The sequence below is a fragment of the Lissotriton vulgaris genome, chromosome 3_1, assembly GCF_964263255.1.
Source record: "Lissotriton vulgaris chromosome 3_1, aLisVul1.2, whole genome shotgun sequence".
Lineage (NCBI taxonomy): Eukaryota > Metazoa > Chordata > Amphibia > Caudata > Salamandridae > Lissotriton > Lissotriton vulgaris.
In genome coordinates, this window is record NC_141689.1 from 1,472,228,182 (window position 1) to 1,472,252,671 (window position 24,490).

General features: G+C 40.9%; 1 protein-coding gene across 1 annotated transcript in view; it reads left to right on the forward strand.

Annotated features, from left to right (window-relative positions):
- GRID2 (glutamate ionotropic receptor delta type subunit 2) overlaps positions 1-24,490 on the forward strand; it is a 2,654,005-nt gene that overhangs the window by 1,484,905 nt on the left and 1,144,610 nt on the right. Inside the window, exon 5 of the mRNA XM_086961940.1 lies at positions 11,738-11,791. Coding sequence (XP_086818066.1) covers positions 11,738-11,791 — 54 coding nt within the window. The remainder of the gene's footprint in view (positions 1-11,737; positions 11,792-24,490) is intronic.

Here is a 24,490-nt window from a genome sequence, read left to right on the forward strand (position 1 = left end):
ACAACCTTCCCAGTTACGTGAAGGACACGAAAGACTTTCTCAAAAAACTCTCTAATGTACAATGGGAAGACAAGAATCTTCTCATTACTTTGGATGTACAATCCCTGTACACCATCATTGACCATAACCAGGGTTTGGCAGCATGCGAGAGGTTTTTGGCAGGGCGTCCCCTCCGTTTTAGAGACCACAGCAAAATGTTGATAGACATGATGACATTCTGTCTCCACAACAACTTTTTTCTCTTTGACGGGGTCCTGTACAGACAAACCACTGGGACGGCGATGGGTTCTTGCTTTGCTCCCAGTTTCGCGAATCTCTTTTTGGGACACTGGGAGCAAGGCATCTGCTCTGACCCCAATCTCACATTGTATTGGCAACACGTCAGTACATGGTGGCGTTACATCGACGACCTCTTTGTAATCTGGAAGGGCTCTGCTGACATGGCACAAGAATTTGTCAGCAAGCTTAATAACAACAATTTGAACATTGTACTTTCCAGTCACATTAGCAGTACTTTCGCAGAATATCTTGATGTGAAAGTAGAAGTGACAAGAGGGCAACTCCAAACCAGCCTGTTTAGGAAGTCTACTGCAGGAAACAGTGTCCTGCATGCTCTGAGCAGCCATCCCGAGACTTTGAAATGGAGTATCCCCTACGGGGAACTGCTCAGGGCCAAAAGGAACTGCAGCACCAATGAAGGTTATGAGAAAGTCAGCTCAGAAATGATAGCCAGATTCAAGGACAGAGGCTATCCTGCTTGGGTAATAAGAAAGGCCAAAACCCGGGCGGATGGGATTCCTAGGTTAGAAACTCTAGAAGATAAGACCCCCGGTGTATCATGCGAGGAGGAACATACCCGTCTCATCCTCACATACAATACTGAATTTAAACAGATACGGAAGGTTATATCCCAGAATTGGAACATTCTCACGTCTGACAGTGTGATAGGCAAAGAGATTTCCAATCGACCCTTGATAACCTACAGGAAAGGGAGATCCATTAGGGATATGGTAGTGAAAAGTGATATCACACACTACCCCAAAGCTCAGAATCTAGGACTGTTTGGTTTCTTTCCTTGTGGCCACTGCAAGGCGTGCAGATACAGTACTCACAAAAAATTGGTTGAGTACAATGGGGTCAAAAAAGAACTCAAACAATTCTTAACTTGCAGTACAACGCATGTTGTCTATGTCATTGAATGTCCATGTGGCCTTTGGTACATAGGCAGCAGTACCAAACAGGCCAAAAATCGTGTTCTCGAACACTACCGGGCAGTTGTCAATAAAAATGACAAATACCCAGTAGCCAGACACTTCGCAGAACGACATTTCTCCAACCCTGCCCAGATGAGTTTTCATGTCCTTGAGCAAATTGAAAGAAACCCCAGGGGAGGAGATAGGACTTTGAAACTTAGACAAAAAGAGTCTAAGTACATCATTGAATTTCAAAGCAAGGCCCCGGGAGGTTTGAACCAGGATGAGGAATTGGCAGTACATCTTAGAGATTGACCCACTCCCTGGCACTCTTTGTGCCCCGCTAGTACTTTGTGTAACTGGTTGCAAACTGACATAAACAGGATGTTTTTCCTCTGTGTTCTCATCATGTAATGCATTGTTTATTCTCGTTTTGATGCTCGTAGTGAGTTTTTATGTAACATGTGGAGTTCTGACCCTGTTCTCTCATGTTTTTTATAGATTGGCACTATGTACCGGATCTCGTCACCACTGCACTAATTTGAGGTTTTCCAGTCACTTGGATACTTTTGACTTCATTCACGAGCACGGCCACTCACCCCCCCGCCAGCACGTCAGTTTCATTATGAGCACAGTAAGCCCTCATATGGTTTTTTTTTCTCTGTTGGACTTCCAGACATGACATGTCTTTAGCAGGCCCCTTTTGTGCCACCCTGGGTCACCCTTCACCAGGTTTTTTATAACGCAGTGGCAATGTATTTAACATCCACCCAGTTACATGGTCAAGTCAGTCAGTTTGCACTTTTGCGCAGGACCCCATGTGTATTTCACAACCATGATGCATGAACCAATGCTGCTTGCTGCACAATTCAAGCGCTATGTTGCTCTTATCAGGACATACCATGACGTAATGCTGTCTCTGTTGCCTCCAATTTATGATTTTTACTTTACGTGTATTTTACTGTCATGTTGCACATATTAATGCTGTTTTGTGAATGATGCGCACAATTTCCAGCGCCATGTTGCTCTTTGGTGTCCCTCTGCCGGCGCGTAAGCATTTGCGACCATGGTGTCGACCTTACCCCACAGTGTCCACCTGACGTGTACTTCATTATCATATTGCATGATTTAATGCCATGTGTTGATTGACTCGCATAATTCCAGCGCTCTATCATGTTCTCGAGTGCTGTACAGCTAGCGCGTAAAAAACTACAATCATGGCGCCGACTGCACTATTGCTCCGTGCATCAAGCTTTGTATTCCCCTGTCAACTCGATATTTCATAAGTTGCTGGTACCTTTGTTGCACTGTGAATACACATTAATTTTAGACACGCAATTTTGTCTATTTACAAAATGTTCGCAAATTTGACATTTAATGCAATGTTTACCTTATAATTTGCACAATACCATTTGGTAGCCTGCTAGACATTCTTTTTTGCATTTGATTTCAATTTACATTGGTTTCTGAGTGATTTATCTTATGATTTGTACTGCATGTGGAAGTCCCATTTCTATGTTCCTTTCACTTGAAGCCTTTATGTAGGTTTGAAACTGACTCACATCCTAACGTGATCAAGGCTGTCCGCAGCCGAAACATGTTGTTAGGTGAACAAACACCCTTGGAGTTGCAGCTGGAGTCGCGTTGTTTGTGATCTGAGAGCACCGGCATCTTCTTGAAACTTTGGAATATATATATATATATATATATATATATATATATATATATATATATATATATATATATATATATATATATATTAGCATTTAAAAAACCAATGAAATTCACTGAAAAAGGTTATACACTATATATAGTTAGGAATTAGCCTTTAAAAAACCAATGAAATTCACTAACAAAAACATAGGTTTTAGGCCTTATATAGTTAGGAATTAACATATAAAAACCATTGAAATTCCTCCTATATAGTTTATATGTTTATCTAGTAGCCATGTGACCTTCATACACATGATTGGTAGGTGGTGTTTTAAATTTTGTTGGGTCACTAGTCACTCATTTCCAGTGAGCAAGGCGACTGCTTTCGCCAAAACGCGTCTGGATTACATCACATTGCAGTTCACATGAAAAACCTTGAATAAATGCCTGCTTCAAGAAGAAGGAAACAAGCGTCCGTTTTTCTGTTGTTGCAACATGCAAACTAGGAGTGTTTGACTTGATGTTAATCAGGGAGGCTTGGCTTGATGCCTCGCTCTAACGGAACCCTCTCAGTTCTGAGGCTGCGCGTTGCTTTCAAGCCGTTTGGAACTTTCATATATATAAATATATATACAATAACATAAAATTTATTTTGAAAAACCCATTTTATTATAAGTAATTGCATTATAAATTAAAACATTAAACTATTTAGACATCTTTAAACTTAAATTAACTACTCCAGTCAGTAGCAACAGTAGGGAAAGTGTTGGATAGCGGATTGGTAAAAATTAGTATTCCCACTCCAGTGAGGGCAACAATAGGGAAAGTGTTGGAGAGCAGAGGGGTAAACCGGACTATTCCCACTTCTGTGAGTGTAACAGTAGGGAAAGAGTTGGATAGCATAGGGGTAAAAATTACTATTCCCACTCCAGTGAGTGCAACAGGAGGGGAACTGTTGTATTGTGTACGGCTAAAAATTACTAATAGCACTCCAATGGGTGCAACAGAAGGGAACAGTAGGGCTAGTGCCCTCACCGCATTACAGGTCAAGTTCACGGACCATTTCCAAGACCTGTCCTCTATTTTAAAAAGTGTATGTTGTGCTGCTTTGCTCATTTTAAAATCTACTTTTAAAATACTATTTATTGCTCCAGGCATGCTTCCCTGGTCTGCCGCGGCAAGTGCCGTTTGAGTGGCGGAAGCCAGCATCGCCATTTTCTACCGCCCACAACACCGGAGGTCACTTTAATTGTAGCGGTCCCACCCACCTCCTACTCCACTTACGGAGGTGCGCCGAGCTGACGCGCCGAGCGGATGCACGCAGCGGAGCGCCAAAGGCACACCAAAGGCAAGCCCGTCTGTGCCCATCCAAGCCAGACCGTCGCCAGTCACGCTGCCCGTTTAGCCATTTATATTCTCATTTTCTTCATGGCCATCATTCAGTACTCTAGTTTGGAACTGCACTCATTAAATACTACAACAAGTAAGACTGTCCATCTCGGTGTATTAGCTAAGAATGCTACTGATGTCTTCCCTATGTCCAAACCTACTGCCGACTGTATACTTACACCAGATAAAGAGGCGGTCAAACTCAACCATGCTAATCAGCGAACACACACAAATAAATATTTGATGGGCCTCTATTGCGATGCCCGTTCCCTCGCAAAGCATGCTATAGAAACATGCGCATTAATAGATTTTAAGAAACCAGACTTTTTTCTCATAACAGAGACCTGGCTACATGAAAATTCCCACCCTGACATAGCCACGGCTATCTCACAGGAATATCAACAACTCAGACTTGACAGGAAGGAAAAAAGAGGCGGGGATTGCCATTGCTTTTAAAACTCACATAAGGATCCACAATATTGAGACATCCCAAGCAGACTGGGGAGAGATCTGAATCTTTTCCATAGAGAGTACCAGTCACAAATCTTGGCAGGGTGCTCTAGTATATCACCCTCCTGGCAATAGAGCGCATTTCCCTACCAATCTCATAGAAGCTATTTTCCCCCATACTAAAATCCTTTTAGTAGGGGATTTTAATTTTCATGTGGAGCTTTTGTCAGATCCCTACACAAGCGATCTTATAAACTGTCTTAACACCTTAGGACTCTCCCAACGCATCACCGGTCCTACCCATTCGGCAGGGCAGACCCTTGACCTTCTCCTGACCAACTCCCCACTAGTAGAAATTGACCCACCGTTTCCTATTTTATGGTCGGACCACTATGTGATAAGGTTCCGCCTTCAAGACTCTCTAAGAACACCTCCACTTTCGAATATAAGCAAATTAAGCCGATCCTGTAACAAGATCAATCTGGACTCTTTTTCCCCACATTTTTCCCCCATTCCCTTGTCTGAATTAACCAATCCCAACCATGGCGCCAGAGGTCCTGACCTCGCCATAACCACCGCTCTTGACTGCATTGCCCCCAAAAAGTTAACCAAATGTCCCACAAAACTCTCCTCTTGGTTTACCGCCAAACTCAAAATAGACAAACTTGCTGTTAGGAAGGCGTAATGTAAGTGGAGGAGTTCCAAGGACAGCGGGGTTAAACAGCATTATAAGACCACTCAACGGCTATATATGAATCATATAGCCCAGGCTAAAAAAGAATGCTTAGGCAATAGAATCACCCTTGCAGCTAACTCACAGAGAGAATTGTATAACATCGTTAAGGAATTTACCAACCCTCCCTCCTGTCAACCCCGCTGCCTACTTCCCAGGAGTGGGTGAACTCGCTCTTCACTTATTTCGTAGAAAAGATCAATGATATTCACCAAACATTTACACAACCATCTAACATTATACCTGGTGGGAGTAATCCTGACCCTGTATCTCTTTGTACTGCCCCCCCTTACTAACTTTAACAGAGTCATGGAGGAAGAAGTATTGCTAGCCCTTATCCACATAAAATCAGGTTCCCCCACAGACTCAGCCTCAGCTCAAGTTTTATCTAAAATTGGCCCCATTTTCCTCCCCCAACTTACTGTTTTATTCAACCACTCCCTGTCACAGGCTATAGTCCCAACCCACCCATTTTGAAAAAAACCCTCTGCTGATCCCAAGCAACTATCCCAAGCAACTATCCAATTATAGGCCAATATCTCTCATACCACTCTTCGGAAAAATTCTAGAATCCATGGTTAATGGCCAACTTACCCAACATCTGGAAAACATCTGGAAAACAATAAACTGCTGGACCCTTCCCAATCAGGTTTCAGGGCCTTCCACAGCACCAAAACTGCCCTGCTTGAAATAGTCGATAATATCAGACTTTCCCTGGATACCAGGCAATCAACTATACTGGTTTTGCTCGACTTGTCGGCTGCCTTCTTCACCATTTCTCACGGCATCCTCCTTGCCTGCCTGTGTGCATCTGGTGTCGAAGGAGCAGCCCTTAATTGGTTCAGGAGCTATCTGGTAGATTGTTCATCTAAAGTGCAAATAGGTGACTTCTCCTCAGAAAGCCAAATCATTAATAAAGGGGTCCTCCAGGACTCAATTTTGAGCCCTATGTTATTTAACTTGTACGTGTCCCCCTTGGCTAAACTCATAAAGTCTTTTGGGTTTCAAACAGTGTCATACGCAGATGATACTCAGCTGCTAATCACCATGGGATCAGATGTCACCGAACCAAAAAAACGCTTTGAACTCTGTCTGATAGCTATAAACATCTGGATGATAAACAACCACCTTCTCCTAAATGCTAAGAAAACAGAGATCGTGCTTTTTGGGGATGCAGACAAACTATGGAACAGCGACTGGTGGCCCCCCATGTTAGGTCCTTGTCCCTTAACTACGACAGCTTCAAGTAATCTAGGCATAATTCTGGACTCCAAACTATCTACGTTAATTCAAATGAACAATCTGGTCCACATCTGTTACGGACTCATGCGTAGTCCCAGAAAAATATTCAAATGGATTCCTCTCTCCTCCAGGATGCCCCTCGTGCAGGGACTGATTACTAGCCGTCTGGACTACGGCAATTCTTTACTTGCTTCCGTAAATGTAGGACTTCTGGCTAAGCTCCAGGTCATGCAAAATACTGTGGCCAGGCTGGTCCTCAACCTGCCCTCGCGCTCCCCATCCGGACCTAGTCTGAAGACCCTATACTGGCTCCCAATCAAAAAGAGAATCTATTTAAAATTGTGTTGCCTGGTGCATAAGACACTCAATAATAAAGGACCCCTTTACCTAGCTAAAAACTCAATATATACCAACAGGCTAGATCCCTCAGGTCCAACAGCAAATTTCTTTTGACAGTGCCGAAGATCCGAACCACCAGAAATGGGGGTAAATCCTTTTCCCGGGTGGCCCCAGAAACCTGGAACACCTTGCCTTTGCCCCTCCGTCTGGAGACGGATCATAAGAAGTTCCTTAAACTACTCAAAACTTGGTTGTTTAGCTCAGTCATGTAAATCAAAGCCGTTTCTGTCCTGTCCTGCTGTGAACACTAGCTAGCGCTATAAGACCTTATGGTGATATATGCTCTCTACAAATACCAAATAAAAATACAAATACAAGTGTTGAATAGCAGAGGGGTAAAACTTACTATTCCCACTCCAGTGAGTGCAACAGTGGGAAAAATGTTGTATTGCGTAGTGGTAAAATTTACTATGCCCACTCCAATGAGTGCAACAGTAGGGGATGTTTTGGATAGGGGAGGGGTAAAACGTACTACTCCCACTTCAGTGAGTGCAACAGTAGGGTAAGTGTTGGATTGCATAGGGATAAAAAGTACTATTTCCACTCCAGTGAGTGTAACAGTAGGGAAAGTGTTGGATAGCAGAGGGGTAAAAATTACTAATCCCATTCCAGAGAGTGCAACAGTAGGGAAACTGTTGTATTTCGTAGGGATAAACATTACTATTATGACTCAAATGGGTGCAACAGTAGGGAAACTGTTGGATAGTGGAGGGGTAAAACTTACTTTTCCCACTCCAGTGAGTGCAAAAGTAGGGAAAGTGTTGGATTGCGAAGGGGTAAAAACTACTATTTCCACTCCAGCTAATGCAACGGTAGGGAAAGTGTTGGATAGCGGAGGGGTAAAAATTACTATTCCCACTTCAGTGAGTGCAGCAGTAGGGAAAGTGTTGGATAGTGGCAGGATAACATTTACTAATCCCACTCCAATCAGTGCAGCTGTAAGGAAAGTGTTGGATAGCGGAAGGGTAAAATTTACTACGCCCACTCCAATCAGTGCAACAGTAGGGAAAATGTTGAATTGCAAAAGGGTAACAAATAATATTCGCATTACAGTCAGTTCAAAAGCAAAAAGCAAATAAAATATTTACAGCAAAACTAGTTTAAAAACAAAATAAATCAAAACATAGATAAATATATTTCAAATTAAAATACAAATATAGTTAATGTTACACATTTTAATTATATATATATATATATATTATAATGTTAAATGCAAATGACAAATACCTACAAATAATATATTAAATAAAATAAAACAATATTTTCAAACAAATACATATTTTTAATTATTTAGAATAAAAAAACATTATTTATTACATAAATTTACTTTTTTTATTTCCTACCCTACAACACCACACAATTCACAACCCACATCTACATTTTATTTTAAAAAATGTACTTACGTAATTAACATAATCAATTACCAATTAAAGAAATATTATTAATAAAAAACAGATAGTACCCACTAACCACTGGTAAAATGTAACTGTAAAAAATTCATAACACAATTCAAACTAATAGTATATAAAAACTAATCATAAAGTAAGTAACATTAATTTACACCCCCCTCTTTACCCATAAACAACTACCCTAAATAAATATCGGTCCACTTTCATCAGTACCACTTTAGATGTGAATGTAAGTGTGCAAATGGGTCATAAATAGGTTTGAACACATGGGGCCTTATTACAGTAAGTGCTCGGGGTCCAATGGGCATTTGTGCCCACTTTTTGCATCCTCAGGGCACTTTGGTCTTACAGAACATGGCACAGAAACTTGTGCATCCCCTTCAGTACTACCAACGGCGTTGGTACACTTAAAGTGCCAGCACTACCTTTAGGGGGCATTCCCTCATTTGCATAGAGGTGGGCCCTATTCAAGTGAGGGAAATTATTTGCCTGTGCGCCCATGCCATAATAAAGGCACGGGCTCGAAGACAAAGAAGCTCTCAAGGGGCGCGCTCACGGTGTTCTGGTGGCACACTGTGAGGACGCCCCCTGAGAGCCACCCTCTGCGGGGGAAAGGACCCCGACATCCCCTTGCAGGAGGGTGCAGCCTTGACCATGGAGAGTATAGGATACTTTTCCTCCCTATCACGTGTGAAAAATGTGAACAGAATCAACAAGGCTGGGAGAAGCAAAGTTCCAGAGACAAGGTCACTCATCAAAATAGGTCAAAACAGAAATATTTCAGTTATAGTTACATGTAGGGGCTTAGTATAAGATGCAAGCAGTTCAATCAGGAGAGAGCAGAGGCAAATGGTCCCTGATTATTTCATTTTTAGTACAATGTGGGTTGCAACGTGTTGAGTAGCTATTAGGAGTTTAAGGGTTATTATACTGGGTGTTGAGAAAGTCAATAACTACGGAATGGTGGGGAATGGCAAGGGTGTTTCCTTACATCTAGAACCTCAGTGTAAAGTCATACGATACATACAGGGCTGTTGGAATAATGTAACAGGGGGGCCAAATTATGCGGTAGGGCTGAGTAAATTATAGAGCAAGAAAAAACAAGTTTTCAGTCATTTGAGCTAGCAAGAATTATTTTAGTTGAAATCTGCAGTTTATGCAGCCGTAATGGATTATGTTGGAAATACGGGAAATCTATAATTGTGCAAAAATTGTAGCAACTGCAAAATTGCACAATTACAGTGGCCCTGGATATATATAGTTGGAAGGCTGAGAGCTACATTTTCCATAAAAAGTAATGGCTCAAACATAGAACACAGATTTTGAGATCATAGGGCTGACTCACAGACGTGTATGAGTAGTGGAAGTAGTATTACATGGGTCCTCTTTTCTGTACTCCTGTTTTTTCTGAACTGGCCATGAAATGTCGATCTCTCTATTGGTAAAAGAGCAAAGAGGGCAGAGTCTTTTCTATTTGTACAAATTCTGTAGGAATATTCCTTGAATATTTCTATTTTATTCTTTTAGATATTTTCGGACAATTCGCAAAGATATTAAAAATATGTAAAAGAATACTACACAAGTACTACTTTAGGTACTGTAAAATACCTTTGTAAATAGGTCTTATGTTCACAAATTTGAAGCAGATCCTACAGAGATTACTTGTCCCCTAACCCTGGAAGGAACATACATGACAAAGGTCATAGAGCTCTGCAGTAAGTAAGTAATAGCTTTATTTGCATGATTAATTACAATCATTGCAAAATGCCAAAAGCAACATTCAGTTGCTCAGAGTTGCCGACCGTGATTGTGCTTTGCAGTAGTAAATGTGACCGCCTACTGCCTACTGAGCTCCCGCATTGCAGGTCCTGAGGTCATGCTTGACCTCATGCTTGACCTCAGTCGCCATGATCTAAGTGCCATTTGAGTACTGAGTTGCCTGTTCCCCTCTGGGTTTAGTATGTGCTCCACTTGCCCTAGTATAGGGCCTTTACAGGTTCAATGACTAATAGTTTAGAGTAATGGCAACTGGTGCAAAATTCTCACCCTTCAGAAACCAGTGACAATGTTAGTGTTTGAGCTTTACAGAACCTGAACCCGAGTGTCAGCTACTCATATTTATTTAATGTGTATCCCATTAAAATGCTGGAATGAAATTGGATTTGTCATTTTCAAAAAGAACAGTTTCACTCTGTGCTTTTCCAAATGCCGGGTAAATCTATTTGGTAGTTCCTGAGAAGTGTGTGAAATGTGTCAAGTAGGTTTTAAGGAGTTCACCACCTATTATGCTTAGTCTCAGATTTGCACTTTAGATGATTATTATGAGCTTCGATTATTTTACCTAATGTCATGAGTTATGATGCTACCATTGGAATGCTCTTGACTTAAATATTATGAAATCACATGCTCTTCTTTTGTATGTTGTGTGCTTTTTCTCCTCCTGTGTTTTATTGGGGGGCGAAAATTCAGCAATAAAAATATTTATTTTTTTAAACTAATGACATTGTGTATCCCCAAATCCACTTGGGAATTGACTACTGATTAATTATGTGTATGATACCAAAATAATAACTTTATCACCTCCCATCTTTACCCAGCTTTTAAGGTTTGACAAAAATGGAGTTACAGTGATGATTTTACACACACAACTCTCTCTCTCTCTCTCTCTCTCTCTCTCTTTCTCTACGCCCAGGCATACATGTATTACTACAATGTACAGGTCGAATCCCATGTCGCTAATCCATTGATTTTACAAAGGCTAAAAAATTCTTTAGGCACTCACAAGACCTCTTTTATGCAATTTTACCTTACACATATGCAGGTGTGAAGAGTGTAACATGCTATTGATTTCCAATGTAAAGGGAGGGGATGGGCAACATGACTGACTCAAGAATGGCCCCTACTCACACTCAACATTTGCAATAAATACTGCATTTCTCTCTGTTATTATGCACGTGTAACGTGTGTATATGTTGTATTAATTTATGTTTTTCTTTCCTTTCATAATATTTGCTTCCTGTTTGACAACAATGTTTGTACTTTTTCTATGCATTTTCAGAATAATGTTTTCATGTTTAATTATTTAGCCAAGCAAGAATGCTAATTCTTCTGCAGCCTAGTACTCCGCATTACAAAAGGTTATCCATTCTCCCCTGAATTACAAGGTCTTTCAAAAAGTGCTTCATGTTAGCAGCTCAGAGAGCACATCAATTCTCTTTTATTTTGCATTTCTTACTAAGCTGAATAATGGCCTGTCCTTTCTGTTGCAGGTCGTGGAGACTAATTTGGTTGCAGTAGACTGTCACTGGATCATTATAAATGAGGTAACTGTCAATACTACATTGTTTTCGAGCATTAATCTTATTTTCATAAATGTAGGCTGTGTTCACATTGATCTTGACTTGTACAGCTGGAAGCAGCTGCATTGTGTAGTCAGCAGGATGGCATACATATCCGTTTATCATTCTCTCTGCTTCTCATTCAGATGCAGATGTTTGCAAGGATATGCAGAGCAGGGTGCTTTAGACTGCCCAATCACCTTTAATGATTATTGTTAATTTTACAAATGACGTCCTAAAGAGAACCAAAGTATGCAATGACACTGTGAATGGGAAAGTTCAGAATGTACAGTGATGGCAACACTGCTCACTAATTCATCATTGAAGTGGTAATCTACGCATAATTTCAGAATATTACACAAACGTAGGCATACCTGCCACTCAGGGGCATATGTACAATGAACTGATGGTGCGCGAGTTAGTCCAAAATTACTAATGTTGTGCTCCGTCATTTAAAAAATGCAGGGAGGCACCATCTTTACAAAGATACAGCGCACCATTGCGCTCCCCCCACGTTGGTGCTAAATTAATCTGCCTGGCAAAACGCAGGCATCCTTGCACGATATTTGAGGGAATGATTGTTTATGTGCAGGAATAAACAATCCAGAATGGCAATTTCTAACTCCTATGTGTGTTGCATTGTGCAGTACACATAGAACTTGCAAATCATTATTTTTTTAATGATTGTTTATGTGCAAGAATGGACACAATGCACAATGCAGCACACATAGAAACACCAAAAACGAGGAGACATTAATCATTTCTCCTCATTTCCCCATGTTAAGACCAGGTTTTTTTGGGTCTTATTTTTGGAGCTGCCCCATATTTATACTACCCTTGTAAATACAGGGCAGAATTAAAAACAATGGGTGTTGCAGCAGAAAGTTATTGAAGCAAGTGAAATATTGTTGTTCAATGAACCAGCACCCCTCCCCACCAGGGTCATAAACCAGAGAAGAAATAATACACATACGCTGGTGTCACAAGGACTGGCTTTGCAATGCCTGTTTTTCTTGATCTGTTACAGCTCTAAACATTACATGGTGTACATACCTTTTGCAATACAGGGGCTGGGAGAAATACATGCCTATGATTGACTACTTCACAAACCTCAGTCCATACATTTTAGTGCACCCACCTTGTAGTTGGCCCTTTACTCTAGGCAAAAGAAAATTACAATAGTAATTTCATAACTTGAAAACTCAGAAACAATAAGACAGTCCACTTTTCTTTGGGGTGCAGGCGTTCTTTTATTTACTTATTAAGTTTGAATCATAATTTGGGTTTGTCAATTGCTAGTCATAAGAAATGCACGTCTGAAAAGAATAAAAAACATCCATCATTGCATGCAATTAATACATTAATACATCAAAACTATAGGGCGTTTATATTTACCTGTGACCAACGAAAGAATTATATAATGCTGACGAAAAAAAACAACCCAGTCTTGGAGGGTGGTTATTTACTGAGCTCAGTGTTTTAATCCAAATACCATAGAAACACTTTGATTGAAAGAAGTGTTAAATGCATCCCTGTTAGACCTCCTCTTGATGGCACACTTCATGAAAGTCGGAACTGCACTTAAGTGCACTTAAGTAATTTGGACATTTTAATATTGAAGTTGTGTCTTTATACCACTCCCAAAAAGGTGAGTGGTATTTTATTATCTTATATTCATAACCTTGGATCTACCTATCCACAATGCTGAATGCAAATGTTCTGTATAAAGAATAAGGTTTTTTTTCAAACGTTTCTAACCAAAAGTAATAATACTGCACAATTGTGTGACAATGAATCCCCAATCACCTGATCTGATCTTAGATTGTGATAAGGCTGAAATTATTCTTAGTATTAACCAAGCTCAGGTGATTTTCCAAAAGAATATGAGCAAATTTGCTGCCTTACGGAAAAACACAGACAAAAGTCCATAGATAGCTGGATCACTGTAGGCATGTTGCTTGTGCACAGGTACCAATAATGAGCCCAACTAAGCTTGAGGCACACTGCTTGTCTGAAGGGCATCCATACAAAATCAAACCAGAAAAGAAGCCCAACTTTTTAATAAATAATTGCAAATCTATATGGGCAGTGTTCTTTAACCGTTTGACTTCTATGGGCCCCTACTTAATCATTACTGGAATCCAGGGACCACAACTGATTCATTATTGTAATCCAGGAATCCGGGGTTCCCGGTTTAGGCAATTCTGATGATTTAAACCGCAAAACTGTACACAAAAATACAAAAAAGAAATATGATCTTTTATTCACGACTAATAAACAAATACAAAAATCGTAGATTTAATTTTAATGGAATGCTTGGTTTAAATTGAAGCCATATCAACCTAACTTTTAGCCTCTAATTTCAAATTCATTCACAATTACAAAACATTTGAAAAATTTTAACTTTTACATTTTAGTTATTTATTTATATGCACTTTAATATTCTGGTAATATTATTTAATGTTCCAAGCAACTACATACTCCCTGAGAAGGCATCGTGGTTGCCCAGGAGTTCTCAGACCATAGGTTATGAACTGCCTCACTAGACCACTCAACAGGAGAAAGAGCCTTCTGAAGCCGACTTCCAAGATGACTGCCAACACTTCCTGGTTGAATTGCTGACATCCAGTCAGAGCTCTGCCGATCTCTTTTTCAATTATTGTTTGTGAAGTTGTCACAGCCACAGATATACACATTTGGATGTCTTTAATCTCTCAGAATCTACTGAACAGATGTATACCAAATAACAAAAAGCACCATCTGCAGATGGAAAGCTAGCTTTCTGACACAATTGGGGAAATTCTGTCCAGTGGTTTGGGCTGCAGGTGTGTCTAAGGCCTCTATGGGAATTAACATTTATGACCCACCCCTTTCTCATGGCCCCACGACAGATCACCCCAAAACTTTCCATGCACAACAAAAATCACATGGACACTGTTTTTGGAAAATGTTATGATGATTCGTCAACAGCACCAAATATATAGGTGAGTCAATCAATGCTTTTTAAAGGAAAACTTGGTTTGAATAGTCAGTGGTTCATTTTTCGGGTATAAGAACCAAACTTTTTATATGAAACATTTAGGAAATTTAAATGGTCCCTTAAAAATACAGGTGTTAATCAGCATTTAGACGCAAAGTATTTACTCTATGCCATGAAGTGACTGATCAGACCATTAAAATCAAAGAAACAATGTTGAAAAGTGCTGGTTCTGCCCGTGACTGTTGCCCACTGTAGATAGTTGTAGTCTTGTGACTTTTGCATTTCGGTATCTCTTGCTGTACCGGTGATCACATCCAGTTCCCTACATATATTGAAGGTGACCCAGATTCATTTGATGAAAAGGCCCCTTAAAGCTGTGCTCATGCAAAAACTCATCTACAGGCAGCAGCCGCCCTTTCATAAAGACGAGCTTTAAAAACAAACACGTACTCTCAAAAAGGTGCATTTCATCAAGCATTACTCATTTGTTTGAACCACTCTCCTCCTCTTCAAATAAAGTTAATGCTAACCAGCAAAGCTTTACCGTTGGGCCAGCACAATGACTTATACGGCAACCACTGTATTAAGCCCAAAGAGAACGGATACAATCAATGAAGCAGAAGGCAGTAGAAGGTAAATTTCTATTGCAGTGCAAGCTGCCAATGTGAGAACACCCCAGGGCATTGGCTGCAGACCCAGCAACCTGTTTTATTTTTGGTTGTATTGGAGGAGTAAGGAGGTAGATGGAGGCGGGGCACGTGGACAGACCTACCTCCAACAGCTACCAGCCTAAAGCTTGGGAGCACCTGTCAGTGAGTATGCACTGCTGTGGGGCGGTGAGGCTGAGTGAGAGGTGTGAGGGTCAGCAAGAATTACTTCTTCCAGAGTTTGGAAAACTTAGTAGCACTTAAATAATAACAGATGTGACTGTTACACCATCTCTGCTCTACACTTTATCCTAAGCCTCCTTTCTGCCCTTTGGCATGCTGCACAATTACTCTATTGTAGGGTATGGTTCATGGTTAGCTTGCAATAACTATGCATGTAGAACTATAATTATATACCGAACTATGCACATAGGTATAACAACATACAGAGTCTAGACAAGCTGGCGCCATAAATATTGATATTCATTTATTGAGGAATTCTCTATAGTGCACATATCAGAACACTTTTCTGTACAGATAAATGTGCCTGATTCTTTACATATTTTGGTGATTTACAGTTCCTCATGGGGTAGGTCATCTTCTAGCTCACATTAAGAATGACATGATATTCAAGGCAGTAAACATGTGCTAGATACAAAAAAGCATGTTGTGTTCCGCAAACAGAGTCGGCATTACTCAGTCACTGCCTGTAACAATCTTGGTCATTGCTCATAAGCTTGCTCGGTTTTTCTACGTTTCTTCAGGTTTGGGTCGTCAGGAAGTAGTCTGTGTTCTGATGGCTGGGGAGAGGGCCTTCCAGGGTCTGGGTGAAGGAACTTCTAGACTCTGCATGTTCATGTCTTCGAGCAGACACTCTCTGTGATGGCTAAAACAACCTACGATAACCGAGTGCAAGTGTGCATGTCTATTTAAGTAAATGTGGAAAAAATGCTGCAACATATTCTTTTCCTTGCAAAAAAAATAAATGTGGATAAATACAGATAAAAAGGGCAAAAAATTATTATATATAAATACAGACAGAAATGTAAAAAAAAGAAATACCATGAAACTGGGAGCCCTAACTATAACTACCTACTGGTGATTGCTTTGCCAATTGTTGTTTGTTCCAGTTAAACACTATAACACTGTAACACTGTAAATGAGGTTCTTCATCATTTACAGTGACATAGATGGGGTGGCCTTCACATTTTAACTTTGTGATGCTTCTCATAATTGTAAGTTTATCATGATGCCATATATTAGGATTCACTTTTGCCCCAATGTTCTTTTTCCTATCTTCTGGTGGCTTCTATATTGTCCAGCTAAGAGTGTCACCTCACCAAGATTGTTTTAAGGAGATCATTTGGCCCTATTAGGTAGAGGCATGATTGTCTCTAAAACGTATGAGTTTATTGATCCATTGCTTGACATGACCAAAAGGAGCATTTTGAATTCCCACTCAAAGTCCAGCATGTTATGCACAGGTGTTTCATAATAAACCACCTTTATTAAACAATTCCGTGCCCTGTGTCAATTCGACCGGACGTCTGACTACAGGGTAGGAATTAGAAAATCGCTGTCTAGAGTATGGCACAACCCTCATTCTTCCCAAAAAGTAAAAAATAAAAGTGCATTGACAGTTATTCACTGTTATCGCAGCAATCAGTATGGCTTGCCCATATATACCATAATAATGGTTCCCTAAGGATTAGGTGCTCTTTGCCTTGGCTTAAGCAGCCATTATTTAGATCTGACTTATCAAAATACAATACAGATTTTAGCATGCATACTGAATTCCTCCCAGCAGACTGCTTGTATTTTAATAGCCCTGAAACTTTCAGATGCATTTTGCCCTTACATCTTCAAGGATTTAGAAATACAGAATAACATATTAATATTGATAAACAAGGAACATAGTTTTCATGAATAAATCCATCTGTTTCAAAATCTGTTTCCATCTGCAACAATGCCAGAGATTTTCCAAGGGCAATTGATTACATTAAACGGATACAGTTTACATAAAGAGAATCATAACAGTCCCTGGCAGGTATTCCTGCTAGGCAGGGATGGGAAGATCACGTGACACAGGCTAGCGAAGATTTTCTCATATTATGCAGGAGAAGAACATTTCTAGTGTTTTCCAAGCAAGTGCAATTCAGTATTACTTAAGGACCAATAACCAGATACGGTGCATTCCTGTCCTTTTCCCCTGGGCCAGCGCACAATGGGCTGCTGCGCGCCAACGCAGGCACCTTTGCACCATAGTGCAAAAGGTGCATACGTTGCGGGGATGATTATTTTTGTACGGGAAACCTTCCTGTACAAAAATAATCACAAGATGCTTTTTCCTCTTTCTATGTGTGCTGCAGAATGCAGCACACTTAGAAAAAGGAAAAACAGGGAGAAATAAAGATATTTCTCCTTGTTGTGCCTCCCTTACGCCTGGGGAGGTGTAAGTTTTTGACACTGCCTCAGATTTATGATTTCTCGTAAATATGGGGCAGTGTCAAAATGCCATGGATGTTGCTGGGAATGCCCCTAGCAACACCATTTGCACACCGCCATAACACAGAAAACTGCATTAAAGTCCCAATATTTATCAGGCAGCAATAAGCCACACAAAGTGGCTTAGTGCTGCCTGATAAATATCACACAGGCTACTGCACCAGGGAACATCACAAAAAGTGAGTTTCCTGCGCCACATGGAGCCTGATAAATGAGGCCCTTAGATCTTTAGATCCAATGTGAATTTGATCATTTTTACCATTTCTGTGATGAAAACTTGATTTTTGTTTTTTTTGTAAAACCATTTAGATAAAACAATAAATACACATTGCAAAATTACAGAAGATAAAAATCCATACAAAGTGATCCAAATTAGGACATCAGCATGAACGACCCTCATTAAAGCACTTCTTATTCAGCAGACAATAATACACAATAAGTGTTAGACATGAGATGTGTAGTTGGCACCTTGTCCAAGTAGGGATCACCATACTAGTCAGGATATGCTAGATTAACACCAAAAGATAACCTGTGCTCAATCTCTGGCAGCTTGACACAGAGATGGCAGGCTTATCTCAATAGGCAATGTGTAAAGTAATTGTGTAGCACAATGAAAAGACCACAAAAAGACTCCACACAGGTTTAGAAAGATAGACAATAGTTTTATACATAAATCAAGACCAATACAACAACACTTCAACGTATAGAAGTCGAGTTATGAATGTTTAAAGATTACAAAGAGTTTTAGTGCTTAGAAACACTAAGCCACAAATGGGTCTTATCAGGTTGTGCTGGACTGGGGCAAAGTCAAAAGTTTGGGCCAACAGCGATGGAGCAAAGGACTTACGCAGGTCCGGTGAACAAAGGACTTTATCCTGGTCGCAACAGCGCAATGCGGGACACCATTGAGCAATGCGTCAAGCGATCTGTCAACGGCCATCCCGCAGTAGATGATGCTTCGATTTTCTCCACGCAGTGATGGCAATATGTTGGTTCTGAAGATGAAGCACCGAGATGAGATGCATTGGTTCCGGAGTGCGATGGACTGTGTTTCTCCACACAGTCGAGGAGATGCGCCGATCTCTCCACACTGCAGGGTGGTGATTTGTAGTTCCAATGTGTAAGGCTCTCAAGGCGATGCATTGGTTCTGAGAGCGATGCTCCTATTCTACTCCCAAACAGGATGAATGCACTGGTACTGCTCCAAGCAGACTGGAGATGCGTCAATTTCTCTGGTGCAAGTATCTGGGTCCACTTCCAAGCTCAGGAGAAGTTGTAGAGACTTTTTTTTATTAATTTATTTTTATTTATTTTATTTAAAGAGTTTTATATAGTGCTGGCTAGAACCCAAAGGTATCAGAGCGCTTTGCATGAGAATCAACAATGTAACAGAAAAAGTTCAACAATTACACTATACATCAAAAAATAGGCAATACAATTAGGAGAGGAGAGAAAGGAGAGAGAAAAGTAGTGGAGGGGGCAGGGGAGGTGAGAAAGGGAGGATAAGGGAAGAGACAACAAGGAGAGATGAAAGGAAGTCTGTCTAAAGACTGACAGGGTAGGTGACGACTAAGGAAGGAATCCACAGCCCATCTCCCCTATAGCTAAACCAGGTAGCTCCATCGGGCATCAGACAAAATAGTTCAGTCTCAATACATTGAGAGAGGAGAGAAGGAGAGACATAAATAGAGGGAGGATGCAGGAAGAGATGACAGGAGAGACGAAAGGAAGTCTGTCTAAAGACCGACTGTGTAGGTGACGTCCAAGGAGGGAATCCCAGGCCTGTCTACCCTATAGCTAAACCAGGTAGGTCCATCGCACATCAGACAAAATAGCTAGATCTCAATTGACGAGGGAAAATTCAGTATTTCAGGAGCAATCAGTGTGTGGGGTAACTACATCGCAGCTTTGTTGTCTATCTTGTCCCTGTAGGCTCTGAAAACTCACTGCATACCACTGTTTTTTGGGCTTGGCCACTGTATTCGTGTTGGCCCCTTTACATGCTATGTGCCACACTGCCAGGTTCTATGTCATGCCATGCACCTTCTCTATCGCTGGTTCACAACCCATTGGCTGAATCTCTTGGCAGGGTGAGGGGGTAGGGGGGGCCCATCGCTAATCCCTTGAGCTAAGTTCCTTGTTGTACAGCTGTTGCGCTCCCCGCTCCCCTCAACAGCTCACTGTGCCGGTCTTGATGTTTTCACTGTGATCGCCGGTCCTTCCCCTCTCCGCCGGCCTCCTTAAACTTCACCGATCAGTGACCAATCTCCTCAGCGGCACCTGCCCTGGAGCGGCTGAGTTCTTCCCCGATCACTGGTCCCTCTTTGGCTCGAGATACGCCGTCCCGCCTCTGATGAATCTCAAGCAACACAAGGTAAGCCAACAAGCCCTTGGAGATCATTTCGGTGCAAGGCAGGGTCTAGCTCTGCTCAGCAGAGTCAGAGAGCAGCCAACAGCAGGGCAGCTCACGGAAAAATCAGGCCGTTCAAGTCAGCAGTCCAGCAGAGTGTCAGTCCTTGATGCAGCGCAGCAGTTCTTCAGACAGAGTCCTGTTGTAGATCCAAAATATTCTGATTTGGAGGGGTCAGAGACCTAGTACTTATACCCACCTGTGCCTTTAAAGTGGGCGTGGCTTCAAAGAAGGGTCTTTGAAGTGCACAACTATCCTTTCTTCCTCAGCCCTGGCTTCAGACTGTGGGGGTAATCAGCCCTTTTTGTGAGGTCAGGGCACTACAAATTTAGATGTGAATGTTAGCCCTTTCTTGCCCAGGAAGAGTCATTAGAGTGCAGATAAATGCAGATGAGTACACACACCTAACCTTCCCGTGTTTGTGGCTCTCTAGAGGGAATGAACAAAGTGTAACTCTAACCCACCACAGACGTGTATTTGAAGACAGGCGGCAGGCACACAGAGCAGTAAGAGAAAAATAATTTCCACTTTCAAAAAGTGTCATTTTTAAAATAGTAATGATGAATCCAACTTTACCAGTAAAGAGGATTTATCAATACCATTTCAAAGTAATATAAAATATAAATCCTGATGCAGCTAATTCTTTCTAATCAGGAAATATAGCTGAAAATGTATTAAGGAATTCTCAATCTTCACCAATGAGAGCTGTAGGTCTCACAGTAGGGAAAAACTAATTTGGGTGTTTGTCACTAACAATACATGCAAGACTGAAAAATACATATCCTACCTTCTACTTACACAGCTCCCTTCCCCTAGGAGCTACGTAGGACCTACTTTAGGGGTGATGTATGTGTAACAAAAGGGGAGCTTAAGGTTTGACAAGTATTTTTAAATGTCAAACTGAAGTGGCAGTAAACTGCATGCAGAGGCTCTGCAATGGCAAGCCTGAGACAGGTCTGACAGGCTACTTGTGTGGACGGCACAATCAGTGCTCCGGGCTCACTAATTGCCTTTAGGTTACAGGCCTGGGTATGTGGTATACCACTTCATAAGAGACTTACAAGTAAACTAAATATGTCAATTATGTGGACGATTGTCACCATGTTTAGGGGAGAAGCAAATGCACTTTAGCACTGATCAAGTGCTCAGTGTGCTAAGGACAACATAAGAATCAGCAATAAAAGGAGCTAATCAGGCAAAAGGTTTGGGGGAAGACCAACTTAAGGATGACAGACCTAACAATAAGCTGCATACACACATAAACAGTAATAAATGCCTTAATTATCAACAATGCTATTCTTTGATAGCTTATCGGAATAAAGCCTGTAACAGTTCATAAACATATAAATAGCAATAAAATCAGAACTAAAAAATGATGGATTAAAAGGAGAGGGTTAGATTATTAAATCTGAGTAATAACAGCTACATTACAATTAAAGATTTTAAGAATTTACAGCACCCTTAAGAAAACTTGTAACTGTCAAGCAATTGATCAAATCTGGTAAGATATGAAAATAAATCAAAGCGAGTCTTACTTAATTATTGTTCAGCACATAAATGAAATACCACTGGTGCAGATGCGTTAGAACATTAGAAAAAAATAATAAAATTCATAATAGTTTGGACACATCATGAATCACAAAACAAATCATTCTCAACTGAAAATAGACTACATTCAATCTGAATCAAGTCAGTAAAACTCCACTACGGGGATGTAAGATTCCATAGTAGAAACACATTTGTGCAAGACATATGATCTAGATGCAATTTTTGTCATTTATTTCTCTTGTCTAATAGCACAACTAAAATTTTAAAAAGCTGATTTTATTCACAACAGGTTTTTACAAATTTTATTTTTACCATTGTTTTACATTTGAAAGAGGATCTTAAAAATAAACTGTCAAACCAGGCATGAAAATGTAAAAAGTCAGACAGTCATTAATAATTAAATGATTAAGCTCTGTCTCAGTTTAAATCATCTGCATTGAAAGCATCACATCAGTAGTTGTAATTTGATAATATCCTTATTATAGCCTTGACCCAGTTCTTCAGGGCAAGTGAAGGGTTGCTAGGTGGCAGTATAACAAGGCATGTGTAAAATCTGTTCTGCTCTACATACAAATTATGGGAATTAATATATTACCAAATATTTGCACCATAGGAGGCAATGGGTGCATATGTAACCTGATATATTTTTAAAATGGCGTGGATTGGTTTGCTATCCATCTGTGAGGCCAAGGTATATACAGAACTATATATTTACAGAATTATTGCCTCTTCACAGCCTGCAAGTGGTGCCATTTGCTTAAAGAGTCAAATGGCATACCCAAATAAGAGAAGGGATTTATCTTATTAATGATCCTATAGTTAATCTTAAATGATCTTGTTCTTGCGACAACTGGGTCATCCCCACCATCAGTGCAGAGGTTTTGGTGAGCCCCTTTTGTGCCCTTTATGTCTCCGACAAGAGTCAGGATTCCTAGGGAGACGAGTTGGTTTTAAGCACTTCCTATGACATTCACTTTAGAAGAAGCCCAAAAGGCCATTACAAAGTCTCCATCAAAAATGGCCCCAGGCCCAGATGGGGTCCCTATGGATATATATAAAACTGACCCGGAATTGTGGTCCCCATTACTTTGTAATTCCTTCAATTACTTCACTTGTTGCGGCTTTCCAGACTCATGGCATACCTCTACCATTGTTCCTATTTTCATAAAGGTGACCCACAATCTCCCAGAGGTGATTGCCCAATATCCCTGCTAGAATCCACAGTGAAAATCGCAGGGAGGGTTGTATTTGACTGTTTGCTGTCCTCGGTCATGGAGTCAAACACGCTGTCAGAGGTGCAGTCCAATTTCCGCGAGGGGCTGGGCACGGTGGAGTAAGGTCTTAATCTACTCCTTATTGGCAAGTACACCATTGCTAAGAGGGTTCCATCTGCCTGGCGTTCATAGACCTGTCTAGTGCCTTCGACAGTATGGTCAGATACAAGCTTTGAGACATGCTGAGCAACCTGGGGGTGACTTCAGGGCTCATCCAATTACTGCAAGCCCTACACTTCAATCTATCAACATATGTTAGTTACAGGCATGTAGGAGAGCACGCCTCCAGCTTCTTGTTCGGGAAGGGCATTTGCCAGGGGTGTGTATTGGCCTCAATCCTTTTCCTGTTGTACATCAACCGTCTTGAGGAGACTCTGTCCACCCGTGTGGCTGGTTTACCATTGGTTGACAAATAAAAAGTTCCTAGGTTTACTTCACAAGGATGATGCTGTCTTAACGGGGGGAGCACGCATGGGATTAAACATCCTCTTTCTGAAATGTGTTGGTTTCATGAGGTCTTTGGGGCTAACTACCAATCATTTGAAAACTTACACCATGTTTTGAGAGCCCAAATCTATAAAACATATAAGGGTTTATCTCCAAAACCATCAGGTTGCCTATGCCCAGGAGTTTTCTTATCGGGGAATAGTTCTTGTTTCCAAGGGTAATTTGGGTCCCTGTAAGAACAAAGCATCTGGAAGGTTTGCTAGCTCTGTTTTAGAAACAGTTTAGCCTCCCACTTCCTCAGAACACCCATGGCCCCCTTGTTGGAAGTCTTCAGGAGTAAATGTCTCCCCATTCTTACTTATGGTTCTGGCATTTGGGCTATTCTTACATCTCTGTCCTGCCTCCTAGGTGTACCCCAGCATGTCCTCCTATATCATCCATCAGGAGTTTGGCGTTGAGTTTGTCGAAGACCATATTCAATTGGCACAGCAGGAAATTTGATGTGCTAAATGGATGCAACAACACGCTAACTTGAATAGGAAGGTGATTTCGGACTGCCTCACCTGACACAGAGTTCTAGTCATCCCCTGGTTGTTTTATATTAATAAACAGGAAATGTTTGACCTGGGGAGACAGGAGCTCCGTTCCTCCCCTTCATATATATCCAAGGCCGATCTCAATTGAGTCAAGAAAGCCTTCCTAACTAGGAACACACTGCAAAGAGAGGAATGTCAAAGCTAAAATCTCTATAAGGGAGTAGGTCAATCTGCAATCCACCCCCAATATGGAATCGTATTTGTCCTGGATGGATATCACTTGGGACAGAGTTTTGCCAAACGGGATTCAGGCTGAGTATGGTGAGGTGGCATTTAA